The following is a 24,569-nucleotide window of genomic DNA, read 5'->3' on the forward strand; positions in this document are numbered from 1 at the left end:
GATGGATGGATAGATGGATGGATGGACGGATGGATGGATGGATGGACGGCGGAGAGGCTTACGCTTCGCAAACCAAGGGGCGGGGCCGAGTGACGTCAATCCCAACCAGCAAGTCACGTGTGCGGCAGCTCTGCGGCTGAGAGGAGAGGAGCTGTCGAACGAACAGCTCCGATTTCACCGAACCTGCAGCGCCCACCTGAAATGAAGCCTCTGGTTGTAGGAATAGGCGGGTAAGCTAGAGCCTCTGTTCCACACTCACGTCGCAATTAATTGACTGTTTGTTTGTTTGTTTGTAAACGTGCCCGCGGACGGTGTGTCACGCAGGATGACCAATGGAGGGAAGTCCACCCTGGCCAACAGACTGCACCAGACGATACCACACAGCTGCGTCATTGCACAGGACACGTTCTTCAAAGTGGGACCAAAACAAAAACGCGTGCGCGCACACACACACACACACACACACACACACATCGTGTGGGAGCCAATTTGGGCCCAATAAATGCTCTGCATGGTCATACAATGCCCAAGGACCATGAGGTCATTTTACAAAACCAGCTGCACGTTCCCATATTCCAAGAGATTGACGTATATGCATTTCACATACACAAACCCAAGAGTTGTGACGACGTGATGACCGACGGACTGTCTTCTCCAGGAGGACTCTGAGGTGCCGGTGGACAGCAATGGGTTCAAGCAGTACGACAGTAAGGACCCTCCTTCTTATCCCGATGCACCCACACACTCTCGAATAAGTCGTTTGTTATTGAGATGTATTTATTGAGTTACGTCAGTTAGTTCGACATGCGCTCCTGATCGCGATCACACGGTTCCTTTTAGTGCTGAGCGCGCTGCGCATGGACGAGATGACGGCCGAGGTGACGTCATGGAGCCGAGACCCGGAGTCGCGCCTTTCATCGCGAGGTTTGACGGCAGCGCACGTGGCCAAATCAGACGGAGAGAAGGTTTTTGTGCTGGTAGTTGAGGGCTTCCTGATATTTAATCACAGGTAATTTAAACAGGACGAGCGTCAGTTTTCGAATGGAAATGACTACATAAAAAAATATGACACTAAGAAATAGGCAGCCAAAAGTTGTGATCAATAGCATCAATGATAATAGTACTACTACTACTACTACTACAACAAATAATAATAATAATAATAATAATTATAATAATGATAATAATACAACTATGCATTATATCATATTATAATATAATATAATATATAATATATAATATATTATATTCACGTGGCACGGTGGCGCAGTGCATTGCACTCATCACCAGGTCCCCCGGCGCGTCCACGAATGCTGCCCACTGCTCCTGGCTGTGCCCCCGGAGGAAGGACAAGCCAGGATGGGTTAAACGCAGAGGCCTCATTTCACCGGCCACCATCGAAAGCGTGTGTGTGTGTGTGTGTGTATGTGTGTGTGTGTGTGTGTGTGTGTGCGCGCCCATGTGTTGTAGTGTGGTGTCCTGTGTGACGATTAAAGATTGTTCTGTTCTTATTATATAGATATACATTTCAGACATACTCAATAACCACCTTCATGCAATAATTTCCCGCAGGAATCGATGCACAGTATTTTATTCTATTCAGTTCTCCTATCTGCTACTCGACAGACTTGCTTTGTTGGTTTTCCCTCATATTATGAATATTTATGAAAATCTGTATTTTTCACCATTTGTTAATAAATGTTGCATATACACTATATTGGGTTCACAAATTGGACTTAATATAGATAAATATATATATTTGTCTTTGTTTTGATTGACAGGCCTTTGAATGAATTAATGGACAAAAGATACTTCATGGAAATCCCTTATGATGAGTGCAAGAGGAGAAGATGGTGAGAATCCATTTACTATGCAGGAGTTTTGAATTAACCCATAAAATGTTATCAGACATTATATATAAAATGTAAATATATAAAACATAAAATGTAAAAAAAAAAAAACCCTCAAACAAAACACTTATTAACCACTATATTATTAATCACTTAAACATACTAGCTGTTATTAACATTAAACTCTAGCATTTCTATTATTGTTAGAGTTTGTTTTTCATAAACTTAAACTGATATAATATAGGTGTAACAGGAGCAGGTCGTCTACTACTCGGAGATTGCCAGTTCGATCCCCGGCTCCTCCTGGTAGCATGCTGAAGTGTCCCCGAGCAAGACATTTAACCCCCTAACTGCTCCCTCGGCACCCCTACATGCCAGCCCACTGCTCCTAGATACATCAGTTACTAGGATTGGTAAAATGTAGACAAATGCATTTTGCTGCCTCCGTACTTGTACTCTGTGCAGTGACAATATGTTGAATGTAATCTCTAATATAATCAAAGCTCATATTGAGTAAAGACAAGGAGAAAATGTCTATATCTCCCCATGCTCAATCCCCACCCCTCTCTTGACGACAGTTCGAGGGTGTACTCGCCCCCAGACCCCCCGGGATATTTTGACGGACACGTGTGGCCGATGTACCTGGTGAATCGCCGGGAAATGGAGGCGATGGTACCAGAGGGAGTTGGTAAGTGTCTTTTGACACTTTTTTTTAATCATTATTTTTTTTATTCTCCTATAAAGATGAAAAAGGTAGTCATAATTAGAATAGTTTTCTTGCTGTGGCTGCAATAGAAATGATTATCTCACTTGAAAGTGTCATGTCGCTGAAAAAATCAATGTCAGATTCCCGTAATCAACATTTAACGTCTTTTTTTCCCAGTGTTGCTGGATGGACTGAAGCCAAAGGAGGAGCTGCTGGCGGCAGTGTTTAGGGATATTACCGAGGAAATTGAAAAGCTCAGAGGTAAGTGGGGTTGTGGCAGGAAGCATATTTATTTAGGATCTTTGTTAAGAAGCAATCCCCTCTTGGGTGGACGGCTATTTGTGCAGCTTGATCCGTAGAATAAAATAAACATAGAATCCATAGAATTTATTCTCTTCGACATAGGGGTGGGGGTTAACCTCCGGCATCCCATGGTTTCCTAGATTGCAATATAGCCTGTGCATTTTTTTTCCTCTTAGAAAAAGGAGTTTCTCCTTTATTGGTTTTATTTACTAGTTTATAGTAGTCTTAAGGCCCTGGAGAACCCTAGAGTCCTGCCATGTCTTCGGTCCACTGTTCACTGATCCAGCTCATTGAGTTCATGAGTGGAACCTCTGGGTGGTGCTCATGAGCAAATCCAGATGATAGATTCAAAACATTGCAGTTTACTTACATTTCTGAAGCTGGAAGTTCTGCCTCTGCTTGTAAGTTGATGACTTGTCGCCCCCCTCGCCCTGTGTTTTATCTACAGGGAAAGACTGAAATGGATTGAGTCGAGCTTGTTGACTTTTGCGAGGACACAACTACTGGAACAGACGTCATGGAGGTTCGTCTTCCAGGATGAAGCGTGACTGCTGCCAATGTCTGAGACCTTATATGGATTTTACCTCGTCTGGAGTTCATGGTGTTGTTTATGTGCTGTTTTTAATTATTAATTACATGTTCACTACAGTTAATATAAGCTCTTTGGCATTACGCTTTTTTGGACCAATTCTTGAATAATGTCAGTGTTTGCCCTATTAACTTATAAAACTAAATAAAATATAATATGATATTTTTAGTATCATTTAAATGCTAGTGTTTTATGTAGATTTTACGTGCACAACAAATATACAATGCCGAAATAATATAAAAACTTTGTATACCTTTGTATTTACTCGTCCTTTCATTTCAAATGGATTTTACTTGGCAAGGTGTTCAAGTTCAAGAGATTATTACCTGCACATTTGAATAAGACCTTAATGCATTTATAAATGTGCACTTTACATGTTTGCCTCATGAGTGTCACTACATTTAAATGAATTTATACCTTATTGAAATGTCCTTTCCATGGCCTTCACATTTTAAAAGAAGATGTAACAACCATAGGCAAATATTTCACTATGTAGGCATTGGGAAAAGTCTATAAAACGTTAACGGTAAAACGTATAAAAGTAAGACAAATAAATATGGTGTAATGTAATTACACAGATACAAAGTCCAGCAAAATAAACCATTAACTGAGGCCACTTTCCAAGGCAAACTAACATATGAGACGTCAACTCCCTATATAAGCCTTTTTTCAGCGTTGTTTTTCTGTCACATTTCAACAAAACTGCAAATATGAAGGAGCTAGTTTTGCTGAGTTTCCTCTGGATCTCTTGTCATTCCTTATTTCAAGGTGGGATTTCCATTCCTTTGCCTCTTTATGACTTAACTTACGGCACCCATGTTCTGAGTTGCAGTTCAGTTTAGGTTAATTGACATTTTAATGTGATTTGATTCTCCATGGATGTCGTCGCAATCATACTATTACCATATATTTTGGGAACGCTGAAATAAAGATGCAGCACAAAAAAAAAAAAGCATCTTGTTTTGGAGAACAGACTTTGTTCTGGTGTTTGTCAGCTTGTTTCCTCCGATTAGCTGGTGAAGCTTTTCTTTCTTTCTTTCGTTATTCATTATTTATAGGAAACAAAATGTGGTGTTTTCAGTGCATCTCTCTTTTGCAGATCTCACTGGGAAGCAGCTGACGTTTCTTAATCGTGTGGGCGCGCCCCATGTCGTCCTTCACAGCGGTATCGTGAAGATTTCCGCCATGACCATGTGCCAGAGGTTTCTCTCCGACGTCAACCGCGAGCAAGTGATCTTCTCCCTGGCGACGCCGGCCGACACCAATGCAATTCTTCTGACCCGAAGATCCGCCGGTGCGTTCAAAGGACACATCGGGCCCTACGAATACACCTTCACGTTGCCGCAAAAAGTGAACGAGTGGAACTCCATCTGCTGGACCTGGAACTCCAAGACAGGCCTGACGCAGCTGCATTTGAATGGGAAGCGCAGTGCCCAAAAATATATTACGTCTGATTCCCTTATAACGTCAGGTGCGCCGAGTATTATACTCGGTCAAGAGCAAGACACCTATGGGGGTGGATTTGATTCCCAACAAGCGTTTGAGGGACACGTAACGGATTTTCACTTCTGGGACTACGTACTCCGTCCCTGTGAGATACGATCTTATATCAGCTTGGACTCTGTGGTGTCTGGAAACGTTCTGAGCTGGAAAGCCCTAAAGTATGAAATTGTGGGCCCAGTGTTGGTGCAGGATAGTGATTTTGATGAAGAACTCTGTTGAAAAAAATAAAATAAAGAGATGAAATAAGCTGAGGTGGTTCTGTTCTCTTCTATGTTGTATGTGTAAATAGATCTCTATCTATCTATCTATCTATCTATCTATCTATCTATCTATCTATCTATCTATCTATCTATCTATCTATCTATCTATCTATCTATCTATCTCTATCTGTCTGTTTGTCTGTCTGTCTATCATCTATCCGTCCATCCGTCTATCTATCTATCTATCTATCTATCTATCTATCTATCTGTCTGTCTGTCTGTATGTCTGTCTGTCTGTCTATCATCTATCTGTCTATCCATATATCCATCTATCTATCTATCTTTCTATCTGTCTGTCTGTCTGTCTGTCTATCATCTATCTGTCTATCCATATATCCATCTATCTATCTATCTGTCTGTCTGTCTGTCTGTCTATCATCTATCCATCTATCTATCTATCTATCTGTCTGTCTATCATCTATCCGTCCATCTATCCATCTCTCCATCTATCTATCTATCTATCTATCTATCTGTCTGTCTGTCTGTCTGTCTATCATCTATCCGTCCATCTGTCTATCCATCTATCCATCTATCTATCTATCTATCTATCTATCTATCTATCTATCTATCTATCTATCTCTATCTATCTGTCTGTCTGTCTGTCTGTCTGTCTATCATCTATCCGTCCATCTGTCTATCCATCTGTCTAGCCATCCATCTATCTATCTATCTATCTATCTATCTATCTATCTATCTATCTATCTATCTATCTATCTATCTATCTATCTATCTATCTATCTATCTATCTATCTATCTATCTATCTATCTATCCATCTATCTATCTATCTATCTATCTATCTATCTATCTATCTGTAATCATGATAAAATAACAAAAACCGTGCACTGCACCAATAGTCTCGTAAATGCGGCTCCCGTGACATGCATTCCGGGCATCACTTTATTCCCGTCAGTTTGGAATTTTTGGTTCGGGGCCACACGTTGGCTCTTCTGGCTCGTCAACGGGTTTTCCGAACTTCCCCCCCCCCCGGCGCCTGCGCCACGCCACGCCAACGCCCCGCTTCCGCCCCCGCGGAGCCTTGTTAAGCGTCGTTCCCGGGCGTCTCCGCCGGAGATTCGTGCGGCTGCCGCGGTGGTGGCGGTGGGGGGACGCGCGATGGCCTCGAACCTCGGATCGCACCTGCACCTGCACCTGCTGGGTCTGCTGCTGGCCAGGCTCGGTGGCCGCGGCTGCGCAGCGCCGATCACGGCTCGGCTGGACACCAACGACAGACCCGTTGTAGGTGAGATGGTTCCACCGTCAAATAACAATTACGCACGGGATGGGCAGTGGCGGAAGTTTTGCACGAATACTAGTACAACTCTATGTACGTGACAAATAATCTCTTGAACTTGATTTGAAAAAATGACAAATCCTATTAATATTTAGGATATCATATTAAATACTGTATAAAATAGGATTTCGTTTTATTTAGTTTATTATATATTTTATTTAGTTAAGCATATACAATATACAGTATTTTATATATATATGATATAAACTGTGTATATATATGATATATACTGTGTATATATATATATATGATATATACTGTAGATATACTGTATATATATATATATATATAATTCTAATGAGATATATATAATATTTATTTATGAAATTCTAGAATTTTATTGTTTTTTTTTACTTTATACTGTATATTAAACCATACTTTGATGTCGAATTGTATTATTGTTGTGAGATTTGCACTTATTTTGTCAGCGCGGTCTAAGTCCATGAAGTCTGTGCCAATTTAGGACAGGGACAGCGTGTACAATTTTTAGTCGGCAACCCCGGGAACAACAACAAACAACCATTCTGCACTTCATGCTGGACTTTGGTCGCGTTTACCATCGGGCCACTTGCTGCACTTCTGCTAAGGCTTTGTATTCCGTAGGTATTTTGACTCAGATCGTCGTTGATGACGTCTTGAAGCCGTTCGGGAAGACCTACATACCAGCCTCCTACGTAAAATACGTTGAGGCCGGGGGAAGCAGAGTTGTGCCAATCCGGTATGTTTGCGTTAATGGATGTGCGTTATGGTCGCAGGTTCCACTGTGCACTGATCTTAGTCGCCGGGTGTCGTGACATTTCACCGCATATATGCATGACCCTGTGTATATGCATGTGACAGATAACCTCTTGAACTTGATATATTCACGGCTTTCGAACCTCTAATCGCTGTCCACTCTTCCTCTCCCAAAGCTTGACTCTTACCACGACCGACTATGAGAAGATCTTCAAGTCGATTAATGGGTAGGATATGCGGCTGCACATGTGTAAAACATTATCAGCTACTTTTCTTTTCTCTTTTGTACTTGCTCTAGCTTTATTATCCCCAACACAATGTTTTTTTTTTTACCACAAATAATACAGGATCACCCTCATTATTCAAACATGCTATGAATAGGGGCATTCCCATCATAAATCAATACTGTACCTCAGGTTTTTGAAAAATAAGTTTGTTATTTGGAACGGAGATTAGGATGATGGAGCTGACACTTTTCTGTCATGTCCTTCAAGTCTGCTTCTCATTGGGGGAGCGGTAGATCTGGAGACGTCAGAGTTTGCCAGGGTGGCAGGGATTTTCTACAGACTTGCCTTAGAGGTAAGTGCCAAAAAATAATTTATTTTACTGGTAAATCATTCTTACTTTCAGAGTGAACTTCTACGTCAGGCCTGGCCAACCCGCGGCTCGCGAGCCTCATGCGGCTCTTTGGCTGGTTTCATGCGGCTCTTTCACATGACAAGCGTCAAAAACTCAGAACAAAAAAAGCGCAGCCATTCATTCCCTATTGTGATTATAAAATCGCTATGATGTATCACTCGTTTTCCACCGCGGATCACTTCCTCATTTACTCAAAGCGAACAGCAGCAGGAGTCATGTCCCATTAACGCCTGTTTTATTAGTCCAAATGCCGCGTTTACACCAAAAGCGCCTCCATACAAAGTCAACGCGGCATTAGGACTAATAAAACACCAAATAAGATTCAAAAAAATTTGGAAGTTTATTTTCAACACTATTGACATGGTTAGTAGTCAACATATAAGATGGATCGGCCGGTGAATTGCGTTGCGTATCGAACATCTCCGATGGAGAACTGTGAGGGCTGGAGGGGTGTGTGTGTGTGTGTGTGTGTGTGTGTGTGTGTGTGTGTGTGTGCGTGCGTTTGTGTGTGTGTGTGTGTGTGTGTGTGTGTGTGTGTGTGTCGCGACTCGCGAGCTGCAGGAGGAGGACCGACTGAAAGCTGCTTTAAGGGAAGGGACCATTGAGTTCTGGAGAAGTGTGCCAATGGAAAAATGCCCCAATGTCAAACGGGCTGCGCTTAAGATACTGTCAATGACACCCATGTGAAAGAATTGCTTCGAGTGGCAACAACGGAATTCAAGCCAGATTTGAAGAGCATTGTTCAAGATAAGGAATGCCAGAAGTCCCACTAAGCAACATGCATAGTAAGAGAAAAACGCTATTGTTAATTATTATATTTTTGTTTGTGGACTTGGTTGAACTGAGAGGTATACCGCGGAAACGCAGTACTTTCAGTACTTACAGTACTTACTTTTTTTTTTTTCAAAAATGTGGCCAGGACTCCGGAACTCCTAGTCCCAGGTATATGTGGATGGCCAAAGCATCAGATCGTGTATGGTAGGCAAGAGCCAAAACTGATTCTTAAAGGTTAGGGTTTAAGGGACACTATTGAATAAATTGACCCAACATGAAAAAAATACATCCTTATCATTAAACCCGAAGTCCAATTCCCCCCTCTATGAATAAATAAACAACAGTACTTTTTGAACTGAGAGTTTGTGTGTGCGAGACAGTGCACACAATGTTATATTTTTGTTTGTGGACTTGGTTGAACTGAGAGTTTGTGTGTGTGAGACAGTGCACACAATGTTAATTGTTGAAAATAACTGGCCTGTGGTCTTAGTACTCCTTCCATCCATCCATCTTCAACCGATTATCCTTAGTCGGGTCGCGGGGGCTAGGAGTCAATTTCTGTCATTATCATGTTGGTGTGTGACATTTACAATAAATCTGGCTGAGCAGAGGTCTGTGTGTGTGTGTGTGAGGAAGGGATGGGGTGATGTTCATGTGTGCCCATGTGTATGATGTGGCTCTTTGCAGTAACACAGTAAAAAAAGTGGCTCTTAGTCTCTGACTGGTTGGCCACCCCTGGCCTAGAACATCACTATACCATATTTATTAGCTCCAATTGAGTGTCAACTCCCTCAGAGGACTTGAACAGAGACTGGACTGGTGTGTCCCTGTGTGACATGTATGCATATGCATTTCAGGCCAATGACGCTGGGGACTACTTCCCCATCTGGGGAACGTGCATGGGAATGCAGCTACTGACTGTACTGGCGGCCAATGAAAACCTGCTGACCAAGACCCCAGCGCACAACATCGCCCTTCCTCTCAACCTGACCAAAGGTATGTCATGTCTTGCATCCCCTACACATTTTTCTTCCATAAGACGACGCATCACATAATTCGTCTACAGTCTTTAATTATAGATGCTTCCAATACTTGTTGTATCTATCTTGAGTGCATATTTTCAAACTTGTGAGTTTATGCAAAGTGGATTGGTTCCATCCTTACATCAAGTCGACGTGCAGCGTCAGATTGACAAAAATCTAGAACCCTGCGTGTTATGAGTCCTACCAGTTGGTGTCAGTAGATGTAAGTTTCATATTCATGGAGAACAGATAGTGGCTGATCTTTGACAGCCTTTTTATTGATTACTTTTAAAACCCTTGGAGCCTAGCCACTTCAGACTTCTTAACCTGTTCTGTAGCATATTCTGGTGTCCGGGATTAAGACCTGGGGCACTGGATCAACCTGCTTAAGTCAATGCCCTATTTTGAATCTCTACTTAAGACATAATTATTTGTCAGAAAGCATATTCTTATTTTGGTCATATAGTTATTATAATATACATATTTTACATTTTATTCAAATGTATTTTATATTGTTATTTATTTATATTGTATTATTTCTATAGTAAACAGACTGTCATTTAATGTTCCGATTTCCTGTTTTACCTAGTATATGCTTGTTTATTTATTTGATCTGCATATTTAGTCTGTGTACCTATGTTGTTTTTATTCTTCTGTTTTCTTTTATTTAATGTTCTGCATGAAGCACTTTGTAACTCTTATTTGAAAAGCACTCTATGGATGAAGTTCTTCTTCTTCTTCTTCTTCTTCTTCTTCTTCTTCTTCTTCTTCTTATTATTATTATTATTTGTAGAGCTTAATACTATGATCAGCTCCACTGTTTATGACAAGCAATGCCTTTTATATGCTAACTTTTATGCGCTCCGCCTGTATCTTCTCCCAGCGGCCTATTCCAGTCGAATGTTTAAGGATTTTCCCAGCCAGCTAATGAGTGCTCTGCCCAGAGAGCCTCTGAGTGGGAACTTTCACCACTATGGAATCACAGTGACGGTAAATTTATTCTGTCGTCTCTGCACGTAACACTTCCTCTACTATTAGTTCAGTTGTGGCTTTCGGCTTGTTCTTATATTGTTATGTATGTTTGCCATACATGTGTATATGTTTGTCTCTAATTGTAATGGATGCAGAGTTGAAACTGCAGTTTGAGTTCTACATAACACGTAAACCCCCTAACAAGTGTGCGTATGATGATCATATTGACAAATCACGGCAGCAGTTTCTATGGGAAGTACATGTGAGCGAAACGTCGGCCATTCTTTCAGACTTTCATGGAAAACGAGAAGTTGGAACATTTCTACAAAATCCTGTCGACGAACATCGCTCAGAATGGAGCCCATTTCGTCTCGACTATTGAAGGTTATTAGGAGTTTATGTTTTTATTTTAATATTTTAATATTGCTCTTCGGGCGTCAGTTGTGTTGACCTAGCGCGGCGCAACGCGGTTTTGTGCGTTTGTGTCTGCCAGGTAAGAGATACCCATTCTACGGGGTCCAGTGGCATCCGGAGATTAATCCTTTTCAGTGGAACAGCAAGTTTCAATTCCCTCACTCCTCCAACGCTGTGCAGCTGTCCTCGCTCTTGGCTGAGTTTTTCGTCAATGAAGGTAAGCATAGGGAACTGCCTATCCGCATCAAGTCAACGTTTTTAAAAAGCAATTGGACGGGGACGGAGAAGTATTCCTGTTTTTTTTGGGGGTTTTTTCCCCAAAATTGCTCCAGATCATCACACTGATTAACAACGTCTTTTGAACACAAATTTGACTTAAAACATTTTCATAATTGTTGAAAGTTGCCTAAATTTCCACTTTGTGTGCGACCAATGTGGTCCTACACCGATATGACATAGCTGTACATTGTCCTATTGTAGTCTACAGTATCATAATAAGGTTCATTTTTTGTTTTGCATCCTTTTAGGTAGAAGAAGTTTTCACTGTTTTGCCGACCCGGAGGAGGAGGCCTCTGCGCTGATTTACAACTACATGCCCGTGTTCACTGGAAACTTCTCAGGATACCAGCAGACATACTTCTTTTGACATCTTGAAGATTTTTCTGATTGTTTTTGCCCACCAATCCGTGATCACACCTCGGCGTCACAGGGCGTCGGATGGCTTTAGTCAAAGCCCTGTAAACAGAGGCTGATGGAAACCATGTGTGTGGTTTTAGGCTGCTTGTTTATTGCATTATATCATGTTAAAATTATTTTGGCTTCGGGACCATGGGAACGTTTGACATTTGATTTTGACCTTTTAAGATTTAGTTTGACATTGAGTTGAATGTTGTGCATAGGTGCTATACAAATAAAGGTGTTTATTTTTATTGTTGGTGTTGTTATTATAATAATAATAATAATAATAATAATAATAATAATAATAATAATAATAATAATATTATTATTATTATTATTAGAGCCATAGTTCATATATTCCTACATATAGACCTACATGGTGAGCCTTCATTGTTTTATTCGTATCTCATATTTTATTATTTTTGATATTTTGTCATATCTTTATATGATATATATATATATATAGTGTTTTTATTAAATAAATTATAAAGAATAAAGAAGATGATCACCGGGAACAAAAAACGCACAGGGTCAATCCGCTCCAGCCCTCATGAACTCAGTCGACACAATGGGAGGGCAGGTGATTGGTCCGCCCGGCTGTCAATCACCAGAGGAGGGGGTGGGGGCGGGGCCGGGGAGACGAGCGCCAGTGTTGTTGTAGTTTCCTTCCAGATGCTTCAATAATAACAGTCAACACGGAGCGCAGGGGTGGAGAGAATCCATCTTCATCGATCATCTCCCTGGCAATTTATAGCTTTCACCTCGAGATGAGCCGCCGAGCAAGCGATGGAACATAGAACATATTTATTCTTCACGGCATAGATTCTATATATATATATATCTAAATATATATAGATAGATATATATATATAATTTTTTTTTTTTTTACATTTATTTTCGAGCGCGCTCATAGGCTGTTGCGCTATTGTCTCCTCCACCTTCACACTTTGCAGCAAACGGTGTTTGTTGTGCACGGAGGTGGAAGAATCCTCATCCATCCATCTGCTGGCAGCTTGTTGGTAAACAGGAGTTGGAGACCACCAGAGACCCCCTCCAGTGCATTGATGCACCCCTTCCAGTGGTGTAACGGTGAGCTGGCTTTTTATCATCATCATCATTATTATTATTATTATTATTACTATTATTATTATTATTATTATTATTATTATTATTTTCTACAGGCATCTGTGTTATCAGTGGTAATTTTGACTCAAAAAGAACATGGGTTTGTATTTCCCCTGACCAAAGGGTAATCAATGCCACTATTTGTTGTAGCTCTGGATGTAATGAAAGCAATGGTCATGATGTGAGTTGCATTTTTTATTTACCTTCCCAGTAGTCTGAGTCATTTTAATAGTTCATTGACCAATGCAACAGATCCATCTGTTATTGCGGTGCATCAAATATTGCATTGCACGTGCAGCCTCCATTGTCTGCTCCCTGCCTTCTCCCTTTTATGGGATTCTTACTTGCAGTGCTGCCTTGGACAAACGTCTCCAAGGGCAAAGTTTGAACAATTGCCCCGGCCCGATTCAACTGTCACCACCCCAGTACCGTGGTCCTTCCTCCTGCCATATCTGCTACGCCCCCCAAAATGAATCTCTCCCCTTCATGTATGACGGCATTGGGTCCCTCATTGTCGGGGTAAAGCGGAGTGAAGATGATGGATTAGTGGTGTTTCCTCTGACCTGCCCAGCTGAGTGGGGGGCAACCTCAGTGGACTGTGTGTGGCGTCCACACAGGAACAATTACCCCCTTTGTGCTGTCCAAACCCCCTTCTATTCATGAGGGAAATAGTGTTGTGTTGACTTCCCCACACACTTCCACGCACCAACACACACACACAGGAACACACACACACACAGTCCTACACAGTCAGACCCCCCCCACCCCCACCCCGCTACTCGACATGCATGACCGATTGTGTACAAAAACAGGCAAATCGACGGACCTTCCCAAAACATACAAACACGTTAACACAAACAAGCACATTCACACTGAACACGCTCGGAAATTAGAGCAGTCTGTCACGTCTCCACCTCCACTGTGTCTGGCGGCATGGCTCGGTATGTCACTGTCTGTTCCTCAGATCCGTGTGTGTGTGTGTGTGTGTGCACGTAAGCGGGAAATACCTAGTGCCGTCACGCAATGGGATGAAGTCCGGAGCCAACCTACTTTCTGCTCGCCGAAAAAAAACCCCGGCAGTAGTGAGGAGTGTTTCCCCTCATGTTCGCTGCTAAATATTTGATGGAAAGTTCTGCCTGTAGTGCAAACAGCGGCAGCAGCAGCAGCTTTGTGTGGATACCACTGATAGAGCACAAAACCCCACCAGGCATCTCGCAGGGGCCTGTCTGACAAGCATCCACAGTCATGGTACTCCAAAAGCTCTGGCTCTCTCGCTCTCTTTCTCTCCTTCCATCTCTCTCTCCTTCCCTCTCTCCAACTCATGAACAGGCCCAGCTGTAGTATGAGAGCAGGGGCGTAGGGGCTGACATTCTAGAATCAGGACGACCGTGTCAGTATAGACATCCTAAAATGAGAACTTTGACTGGCGTCTTTTTTTATTTTTTTATTTTTTATTTCTTGGATCCGCCATCCCGGCGCCATGGCAACGGGGCACCTCCTGAGCCTGCCAATATAGGTCAGTGATCATGCGCGGTTGCGCTCATTGCGAATCCGCCATGTACGGCCCATCTGCCTTCTATACATACAATGTTGCGTGAGCGTGAGAGCATCCATCCATGACACACGCATATAAATAAACAAACACAGTCTTTCATGCACATGGTGACCCACATTTGGGTGTGACATTGTGGTCTGAGGCTACGGTGGCTCCACGGATCACATGTGTCACGGGCTGTGCATCGATATGAATCTGCAGGCATGAGCCCGAAGGGGTGCACTCGCTGACCCACGGCAGCAACACGCACTCCCAGCCCCCTGCAACCGACGTCTTCCCCCCCGGTTTCACCCTTTCAAACGGTCGTCCGAGGTAGACCCAAATGCGAGGGGGGCAAGAGTCGGGCTTATTCTTGTGACGGCGTCCACGCAGGAGGGCTTTCCGCCCGCTTGCGCCGTCTGCTGCCGCGCCTGTTTGAAACGGCGCCCCGCCTCCGGATGTATTGGCGTCGACTTAATTAGCTCGGCGAGGAACTCGTCGTCTTTCAAGGAGTGAGTGAATCCCACCGAGTGGAAGTCGAACGCACGGCCCTCTATTTGCTGGAGGAGATGGAGCGGCCCCTTCAGTCGGACCACAATAAGACGGTATCGATCTCCTCGTACAACAGAGAGTTCTCAGAGATGATGGGAAATGTCAACACATTATTAGAAATACAGAGATCAATGAAGAACCATTTCTCAGAAACCTATTATGATCAGTGTGTGGTGAAAACAGTAAAGGTCTGTGCTGTCAAACACTACTAGGTCCTCAGGGCATTATATCGGATTCAAGGTATTATATTGGTCTCAAGCATAGTAAAACATAGTATATTGTAGTGTACTGTAGGATAGTGTAGATCAATCTAGTTTTATATTCAACCATTTATCAAAATCATGTCTCAGAGGGTTCTGAATAATAGCAGTTCCCATATCCTTCAACCTACACGCTACTACCCAGACTGTCGTCCGCCAGATCTGCATGTCTTTGTACCGTCGGATAAAAATGGAGCACCAGGAGGAAAACCCACACAGCTCATTGGGAGAACATGCAAATTCCCCTGCGGACGAGAGCCAGCCCTGGATTCAAACCAATGTCAAGGCAACAGCACTTATCACTGTTATTCTAGACCTTGGTCTTTTGGCGAATTTTCCTCCGACACAGACTGTGATTCACTATCAGTCACAGAGCCGCCATGTCCCAGCTCAGACCAGGCCCCTCACAGAACGCCCTCATTTCTCTAAAGTAGGAGGACATGCATTTATATGCTCACGGCGCAGGTATGCTCTCTCCCCGGTCAGGTTTTTCAGCCGGCCAACGGCGCCGTCTCAAAGGGGCCTCACCAGCTCCGCGTTTCGCGTAGAAACCGTCGGCATCCGCTGGTCTTAACCTCCGCCCAGGGAAAAACACAGAAAAACCGACCGCGGAAAAAAAATGGAAGAGACCTTGAGAAGGGGCCACAGAGGGAGGGATCGCTCTCACTGGACGGCCAGGCCGCAATGGACTATGATTTTATCATAACAAGTATTAAGCTGCATAACACGCTGAGATTGAATAGACAGTTTGGGAGTGTACTGTGCCGATGAAGGCCTCCAGTAGAGTCGTGGATAACGCTTTCTTTTCTATTTTGTATGTGTCCCTGAAACTGGTAGTCTCCTTTTCTACCAATACGTACATGTAGCATCGAATTTTATCCATCGCAGTCAATTCAATACGACAATAACTTACTCAACATGCACACACACACACACATTCATGTGGATGCGTGAGTCGCGCCTGTTTCCATCCCAACTTCAGCTGTGACCTTGGTTATTTACAGACGAGTAGAGAAGCTCGTCTCAGATAAAACGCTTCACGGTTAAACAAAATGAGCAAAGGTTTAAGCAAAGCAAACGCGGGGCGGCGAGACTAGAATCCGTCTTTTCAACAGAAGTGTTTTTTTGTTTCCCAACATTTTGGATCAAACAAAGAAAAGTCCCTTTAATTCAGTCTCCGAAAAGAAAAGACAAAAAAATATATATATATATTTTCAAAACACATTCTTCTTCTTCTGGGTCATCATTACTCAGAGCTGAGTGTGTTTCCCCGCGTCCCTCTCTGTCGATTTGCGATAAAAAAACAAAAACAAAAAAAAACAACATTATCTAACTCTGTGACTGTTGAGGTTATTTGTCATTATCGAAGGTTTCACCGACGATGACTGTACTAGTGACAAATGCACTCTGAACCTCTGCTAAAGGTCTGCTAAATGAATCCATGTGATGTTACCGTGACAAAATCATTTTTCCAGATTTTGTGCAAAACACATTATTATATTACACCAAGTAGGACGTGCAGTCGTAGAAAAGTGTGTTGATATCGCTGCCAGCCACTTTAATGGCTTTACAAGATAAATACTCGCTATTAGACCCAGAAATGAGGCAACGCCACGGCATGATTTACATCCCAGTTGCCTGGATACGGAAATATCAGGCTTTATCCGTCCGACGACGTTGTCAGACGCCGGGCCCCGAGAGTGGAATTAAACAGGGTCCGCGCGAGACGCATCTAGAAACGTTGCCGCGATGATTCGTGAATTCCATGCGCGGGGAGCGGATAAAAAAAAAAAAAAAAATACCCAGGAGAACGGGTTTGAAAGGACTCATTCTCTCTCTCTCTCTCTCTCTCTCTCTCTCTCTCTCTCTCTCTCTCGCTCTCTTGTCTCACACACACACACACACACACACACACACACACACACACACACACACACACACACACACACACACACACACACACACACACACACACACACACACACACACACACACACACACACACACACACACACACACACACACACACACACACACACACACACACATGCAGACACTTACTCCCTCTGTCCCGCTTCGGCTCATTGTTTCTGCGTGTGGATGTGGGGGCCGGGGGGGCTGGGGGTGTTTCTCCGCGTGAAGCTCCAGTGTCAGGTTTCTGGGAGGAACGGACTCAGCTGCCAACTTTGACCCTCAGCTGCACAACAGTGGGAGTATGTACTTTAGAAAATATGCGCACGTTCGATAATGTTCAAGAGAAGGACTCTGTTGAACGGAGTGTGTGTCTGCTCTGCCCCCCCCCCCCCCCCCCTCCAACCACCACCACTACCCCCACACCCCCTCCCCTCCCCCACCCTCGACTCCTGGCTCCTCTCTGCCGGAGGGCGCTCACCGTACGTGCACTCTAAATGCCCTCTCTCTGCCCCGGCGCAGGGTGCTTCTGTGGTCTGGGTCTGGTTTACTCCAACAAGTCGTGCAGCATGCCTCCCATCACCTTCCAGGACCTGCCCCTCAACATATACATGGTCATCTTCGGCACGGGCATCTTCGTCTTCATCCTGAGCCTCATCTTCTGCTGCTACTTCATCAGGTCAGCTGGAGTGGGGGGGGGGGGGGGGGCTAGAGTGCTCAAATGTTGTTTCGGCTAATCTCATGGCCGGAGGGGTTGAGTAGTTAACAGGGCGGAGGTGTGATTTTTTTTTTTTTTTTAAAGATTGCTTGAAAGCATATTACATGTCAGATTAGAATGTTAGGACTTTTTATGATCAGGTTATGCAATAAGGCGCGGAATTAAGGCCGTTAAGGTAAACGCTTTGCGCTCGTTTTGTTGAGATATTTTAAAACGGTATCGTCCTCGTCAAAAGGAGCTGTACAGCATGTTTAATCGGGCACTCGTTTGCAAATTTTTTGGTTTGAGAAAAATGGAATTGAAAATATGAAATACCATGGAGAAAATAAATAACAAATATAAAAATTCCCTTGCTCCCAGTTCCAATTTTATTCCAAATCACACAACCAGTCAGCGGCTGTGAGATATAAGTGTGTGTGTGTGTGTGTGTGTGTGTGTGTGTGTGTGTGTGTGTGTGTGTGTGTGTGTGTGTGTGTGTGTGTGTGTGTGTGTGTGTGTGTGTGTGTGTGTGTGTGTGTGTGTGTGTGTGTGTGTGAATGAACCAGAGGTACTATAGAGTGTGTGTCAGAGTGGGGGGCAGGGTATTGAAGGAGGAGGGAAAAAAGGGAACGAAAAAGAGGAAGAGGGTGACTTCTCCAGCTGTTGACAATGAACTCCCCAATGAGGGGAGGGGAAGGTCGTGTCCGAGGGGCAGGAAGCGCGGCTGCAGGAAGCGGCCTGCTCCGCGGAGGAGACACGCCGAGGCCTCGAACGCACCCAAGCGCGTTCAAGCTCTTTAAATAGATTCAAACATTCGGTCGTTTTTTTTGGGGGGGGGGGTTTTCGTCTTCGCAATGATTTCAAAATACTAAAGGCGCGACGACGGGCGCCAAACTAAAATCTGTTTCGAAGTTAAGTTCAAAGCAGTTTTTATTGTTGGATGTCATAGGGGTTGTTTTTTTTTTGGGGTTATTCAAATGTTACACAACCTGGTGTGTGTTCTGGGAAGCGGAAGCGAGAGACTGGAGTTAAAATTTGATGATATCTGCAGACGGAGCCGCTACGCGGAGGGGGCTGCAGCGCGGTGCTCGTATGAAGTGTTATTGTGGCTATCGGCCCCCAGCGTCACGATCCTCCTGGCCCAAGGTTTTCGGCAGACTGTTGTGTGTGGGGTTTTTTTTAACCAGATTGCAGTGTCGGGGTGAAAAGCTACGTAGATTTTTTTTTTTTAATATCTTTTTTAAAATGTACCTTGGGTGAATCATGTTACCCGGGTGACATTTGCAGCGGCGTGAAGTCGGGCGAGATAACTCCGGCTCGTCTGTGAAATAGAAACATTGCTCGCAGCAAAGGGAAGCGCTCCCATGTTCAGAATCAGCGCCCAGGCCGCGAACCCCCTCCCGCACGGCATGACAAGCAAGACGCTTTATAATCACTATGGTCGTTGGAAGAAGTAACACACGGAAAGGTCCCAGAATTGACATTAATATCTGAACAATATAGACAAAAAAAACAAGCGTTGAGAGATCCACGTATGCACTGCGGGTGAAGGCATCGGATAGCGTCAAAACCTATGATTTACGATGATTTAACTCTTGGTTTCTAAATTGTCAGTTGATTTGTAAAAAAAATATATATATATATATATATATATTTTTTTTAAATCCTTCCCGTTTCATCCGAAAAGCGCCGGCGTATGAATCACAGCCAGTGAGTCACTTCCTTTTGCCCCGTTCTGTTGGACGTGTGAGGGTAGTCTCGGGTAGGAGTGTGATTGAATTCGCTTATAGACCGGGTGATTCATCGCATGAATGCTGAGTGATGCAGTTTTCCGTCACAGGCAGGTTGACTCTTATCCCCCTCAGACAGAGCTCTTTCTAATTTCCCCGTGCATTCTGTGACCTTTATAACTTTGCATCCACTCACCGGACCCAGGAACTGGGGCTCGACTCGGACGATATTTTGTGCTCGTGGGACGGTGGCGGATGTCCTCCGGCACGAGGCTGCGAAGGCTTTTCATTGAGGTCATTATTATTTATTTTTACTCTCTTTATTTGGACGCTCTCCGTAGCGGCGCTGCGATATCTCAGCGGGGGGTTATCCGAACTCCCCCCAACCCCGCCCCCTGCTCTCTTTCACCCGCTTCACGTCGTTCTCTGGGCGGAAGAAAACCCTACTCATGTCCGAAGTGTATCCTCACATTGTTCCGCACGGACAATTGTTTATCGGCAATCAATGCAAATAAAGCAGCGAGTCAGAAAAACAAAAACCAAAAAAAAAAACCTGCAAAAACCTGTACAAGGCCCCACGGCTCCCATCCGCCGGAGCTGTTATTCTTTTTTTTTTAATCGGCTTAGGAATTACGCTTGTTGCTCTCGGATACTTGCGTTGAACTCTCTTTTTTTGGGGGGGGCGGCTAATGCAACAGAGAGTGAGACACATAAGCCTATGTTTAGTTGTGTGAAAAGAGTCATAACAAAGAACCCAAAATAACCAGCCCGAACAGACACAGATAAAGATCTCCTGTCCATTGTTGCAGTCGGGGGCGGTCCAGGATTCAAAGAAGTAACATACTCATTAGCTGTGTGTGTGTGTGTGTGTGTGTGTGTGTGTGCGTGTGTGCGTGCGTGCGTGCGCATGCGTGTGGTTAAAATGATACCGCACGTAAATATGGTATGCGCGTGTGTGCTTGGTTCTTGCAAGTGAGTAATTGACCAGATAGTTGGTTGTTGTAAGTGCAACCAGCTATTAAGTAGCCGCACGTCCAGTCAGCTGACCTCACGTTTAGCTCTGTCCCACCGCTCTCCAACGTGCGCTCGGGAATTTGATACAGTACCAACATATTTTCACTGCGGAAGCAACGCGTTCGGTAGGGTCAGATGGGTTTCTCGTCGCGTTGGAAACGTGTTTATTTATTTATTTGGTTTTTTCTTTCGTCAACAGCAAACTACGGCACCAAGCGCAGAGTGAGCGGTTCGGATACAGGGAGGTAAGGCCGCGCTGACATTCCCAACCCCCCCCACCACCACCACCCCCTGACGATTTCGGGCCAAACCGGTTCCAAAATTGACGGTGAAACTTCTGTCGGATTCTCTCTCCAACGTGTTTTGTGCTGCTTCTACAGGTGGTTCTCAAGGGAGATCCCAAAAAGTTAAATCTCCACGGGGTAAGATTGTGTGTGTGTGTGTGTGTGTGTGTGTGTGTGTGTGTGTGTGTGTGTGTGTGTGTGTGTGTGTGTGTGTGTGTGTGTGTGTGTGTGTGTGTGTGTGTGTGCGTGCGTGCGTGCGTGCGTGCGCGCGCCATATGTTAAAAGGAATCACTTGTGAAGGTTACTCTATTAGGAGTACAATAGGTGAAAAAAAACAAAAAAAAAATTCGACGTGACGCACAGTACTGTCGTCCATTCCTCATCTGTCCCCTTCCTTTGTACTTTTCTCTTTCTTTTCCGCTCTCTCTGTCACTCACACAGCAGACATGTGCCGTCTGCCTGGAGGACTTCAAAGTGAAAGATGAGCTGGCGGTGTTGCCATGCCAACATGCCTTCCATAGGAAGTGAGTGTACAGGAAAGCACAATGAGAGTGTTTCTTCTTAGCCGTTGGGCGTTTTCTTTTTTTGATGCGGGGTATCGCGGCCGTGTATCCCACTTAAGCTAACGGCCACAGGTTGAATCCTTGTTCATCCGGGAGGCTGTTAGGAGAAGCTCTTCGCTCCGAAACGCGTCGTTACGGAAGCCAAGTTTTTAATTATTTGAATTTGTTGTGTTTTTTCTAATGTGCCTCGAGCGTCAGGACACAGGAGGACTTTTTTTTTTCCATTGCCAGGATGATCCGTAAGCACAACTGAGCCGGTGTGTTTTTTTAGCCCGCGCAATAGAAAGGGTACGGCTTAACGCCCCGCCTCTTTTCCGACATTGACCGTCTGCGTCCTTCCCCACAGGTGTCTGGTCAAATGGTTGGAGGTACGCTGCGTGTGCCCCATGTGCAACAAGCCCATCGCCGGCCCCCCGGAGCAGCACCACAGCATAGGGACTCTGCTGGACGAGCTGGTATAGCAGGGTGAGCCCTTGCCAGGCTGGGTGGGGGAGAGCCGACTGGACCAGCTGGTACGAGCTGGCAACCGACGGGATGGAAAAAACGCTGTTATGTTGTAAAAAAAAAAAACCCCGGCAAAACACGAACGCCACGAGCGAGTCGGGGGTAACCTAGTTACCACCGGGAGAAGGTACTCAGAGGGATGCTGTTGCCTAGCGACCGGCCCCGAGACGGTGACATCACACCTTGTGGTGTCTTCGAGATTACCATCAGCCGCCTTCATGTCACAGCGCCGCTCCTCCTCAATGTCACCTCTCCTTCCTCTCCACCACCCACCCAACCAACCCCCCCCCCCCCCCCCCGATCCGCTCCATCTCCGCCTTCTCTTCTTCGGCCCCGTCGTCTCAGAGGAGGTCTGACAGCGCCCGCTGAGGAGCTGTTTCATGTTTTGTATGGATTTCGGGAAAAGACGAGGCCGGGGAATGCGAGGGCCTTTGGTTTGAGACAAAAACACAGTTGCACTCTCTGGGCGTTTGTCTGTCATGTCGTGGTTGAGCGTCTGTCTGGTCTGCAGTCGATGTCGGTCGAGGCGACTGAGGATCAAAAAAGTTGTTGTTAAAGGTCCCATGAAGTGCAAAGTGTATTTTCATTCTCGTTCCTCCTTTTTTTTTACGTGCACTTAATTTACATATATATTTAACACTATGTTCTAGAGATTCACAAAAATATATTTAATTTAATGTTTCAGTCGAAAAATAACCTTTTTTCTTTTTTTTTCCTTTTTGCCGCACGTCCGGGTGTACGCTCTTAAAAATGTTCAACGTTCAAATGAAAGGCAGCAAGATGAAGAGAAAACCAGTGATCTACCGCAACATTCAGTCAACTTGCCAACGGCGTGTCAAATGTCCACAATCTGCAAAAAATAATGTTTTGGTTAAGAGCCAAATCATACTCCCAAAGAATTTACCACTCTGTAATACGTTGCAGAATGTTGCAGTTGTAGTTCTGAGACAGCGGCAGAGACGGGTGTATATTCCACTCACCTCTCGTGGTACAATTGGCACAAAGCTGGTGCAAAGGTTTCCATACATCACCGTCCAATCGGTTAGAGATGATTAAATCGTCACAACGACCCGATCAATATTCTCCAGGAGAGCAGGGTTTACCTCCGGAGCTCCGACGTGTCGGAGGTGACGGATTTTTTCCCCGCGAAGCCGCTGCCTCTCTCCCAAAACCGAGAGGATCCGATTGTATTTTGAAAAGCTGCACCTCAGTTTGATATGGGACATTCCATAACACTCGCCCGCCCCTAATTTTTCTGTACATTTTGCAATATCAGTAGATTTTTATGGGACTTTCAATTGTGCGGACACGTTTTAACACGTTATGCCTTTTTTTTGTTTTTGTTGTTGTTGTATAGCTGACAGGAATTTGCAAACTGTTCACTTCCTCAAAATGTTTTGGTTTTTTTTCTTTTGTTTTGTTTTTGCAAAAAATGTGTAAAAGATTTTGTACGTGTTCCACTCTGAATTACATTTTTCTATCGAGTTGACATTCCTGTGGCCACAACAAAATTTTAGGGCAACGCCTTAGCCATAGCACGTCACGGCTGCGGCCACAGCCACTGTTTTATTCCCTTCGTCTCGGAGACAGTTATTGTCCCGTGAAGGTAAAAATAAGGGTAGCATCGCACTTTAGTCACATCGTTTCAACTCACACGGGACGCGGCCAAACACTACGTTTTATACAGATATTCTTTTGGTGGAGTTGTTGTACTTCTGGTGATTCTGGTTCTACATACCCTCATTGTAGGTCTTTGTGGTTGACGTCATCTTTTCTCAGCAAATCGTAGGCGAGCGCTGCCGAAATTGGGCACAACTCCCCCTCGAAGGCACGCGATCCGGGTTGCCACATGCGATGTAGTCGAAGGCGAGGATCAGCGTTTCGGTCGAGCGGCCTCGCTGGTGGCCGCCGACCGGGACGGCTGTGTCACGCGTCTTACATTTGGTGAGACGGAAGCGAGAGACGAGGCGTTTTCTCTTTAAGATTCCACATTCCACGTTTTATAATCCAAAGGATGTAAATAGAGTTGGAAAAAAAAAAAAAAAGTAATAAATTCAGTTTGTCTGTTTTCTCAGCTTCTCCTTCTTCTTGTCTGAAGTGATCTCTCTGGCGCCATCGTTAGGTGAAATACTGTCCATACTCAAACGCGACAGTGCAATTACACTAATAACTATGATAACTACAACACAAATTATACATTTTATATATATATAAATATATATATGTATACACAGTATAGCCTTATATTTATACATATATGTTTCTGACTTTACTAACATTATAGTGCAATTGTAAATTTCCCCGTTGTGGGACTACTGTGGGACCATTGTGGGACTAATAAAGGTTTATCTTAATTACACCAACAATCATCTAACTATATATTAGCACTAGACAGTATATTATGACTACAGTCTATAAACACAAATATTATACTGTATATTAACACAAATTATAGGATAATATACTTTCTCTTAAATCTCTCAATTATAACTATAATAACATTTTGTTTTTCTCAAAAATATTACATGACATTATTTGCAGAAGGATCAATTCACAAATGATCAATTCTTACATCCATTCTTCAGTTCTTTGGAAGTTATTAAGTTGGTAAATGAAGGCTGTCTTAAATTTAGTTTAGTGACTCTCTTTTTACCAAGT

General features: G+C 44.0%; 3 protein-coding genes across 3 annotated transcripts; all 3 read left to right on the plus strand.

Annotated features, from left to right (window-relative positions):
* Positions 1 to 201: 201 nt before the first annotated feature.
* Positions 202 to 3,568, plus strand: nmrk1 (nicotinamide riboside kinase 1; the record flags this gene model as incomplete). Its single annotated transcript, XM_080003413.1, has 8 exons — positions 202 to 230; positions 325 to 415; positions 659 to 707; positions 841 to 1,009; positions 1,782 to 1,853; positions 2,429 to 2,538; positions 2,734 to 2,817; positions 3,308 to 3,568. The coding sequence occupies 8 exons, from the start codon at positions 202 to 204 to the stop codon at positions 3,316 to 3,318; spliced, it is 615 nt and encodes a 204-aa protein (XP_079859539.1). The 3' UTR covers positions 3,319 to 3,568.
* A 2,757-nt stretch (positions 3,569 to 6,325) lies between these two features.
* On the plus strand, positions 6,326 to 11,950 carry LOC307232600 (gamma-glutamyl hydrolase; the record flags this gene model as incomplete). Its single annotated transcript, XM_080003687.1, has 9 exons — positions 6,326 to 6,452; positions 7,107 to 7,221; positions 7,415 to 7,465; positions 7,733 to 7,817; positions 9,509 to 9,647; positions 10,557 to 10,663; positions 10,936 to 11,029; positions 11,139 to 11,276; positions 11,587 to 11,950. 9 exons carry the CDS (start codon positions 6,326 to 6,328, stop codon positions 11,703 to 11,705), a joined length of 975 nt encoding a protein of 324 aa, XP_079859813.1. The 3' UTR covers positions 11,706 to 11,950.
* A 554-nt stretch (positions 11,951 to 12,504) lies between these two features.
* Positions 12,505 to 23,958, plus strand: rnf122 (ring finger protein 122). The gene is made up of 6 exons (XM_080004588.1): positions 12,505 to 12,826; positions 17,642 to 17,798; positions 20,760 to 20,805; positions 20,941 to 20,982; positions 21,286 to 21,368; positions 21,754 to 23,958. The coding sequence occupies exons 1-6, from the start codon at positions 12,802 to 12,804 to the stop codon at positions 21,866 to 21,868; spliced, it is 468 nt and encodes a 155-aa protein (XP_079860714.1). The 5' UTR covers positions 12,505 to 12,801; the 3' UTR covers positions 21,869 to 23,958.
* Positions 23,959 to 24,569: the final 611 nt, after the last annotated feature.

Source organism: Zeus faber (assembly GCF_960531495.2).
Source record: "Zeus faber genome assembly, chromosome: 7".
In the NCBI taxonomy this organism is placed as follows: Eukaryota; Metazoa; Chordata; class Actinopteri; order Zeiformes; family Zeidae; genus Zeus; species Zeus faber.

What these genes read in the sequence shown, in the direction of transcription:
- rnf122 (XM_080004588.1), top strand. Translation starts at nt 12,802, where the DNA reads ATGCACCCCTTCCAGTGGTGTAACG. An exon ending in CCCCTTCCAGTGGTGTAACG is followed by an intron (nt 12,827 to 17,641) that starts GTGAGCTGGCTT and finishes GCCCCGGCGCAG; the next exon opens with GGTGCTTCTGTGGTCTGGGT. An exon ending in AGCGGTTCGGATACAGGGAG is followed by an intron (nt 20,806 to 20,940) that starts GTAAGGCCGCGC and finishes CTGCTTCTACAG; the next exon opens with GTGGTTCTCAAGGGAGATCC.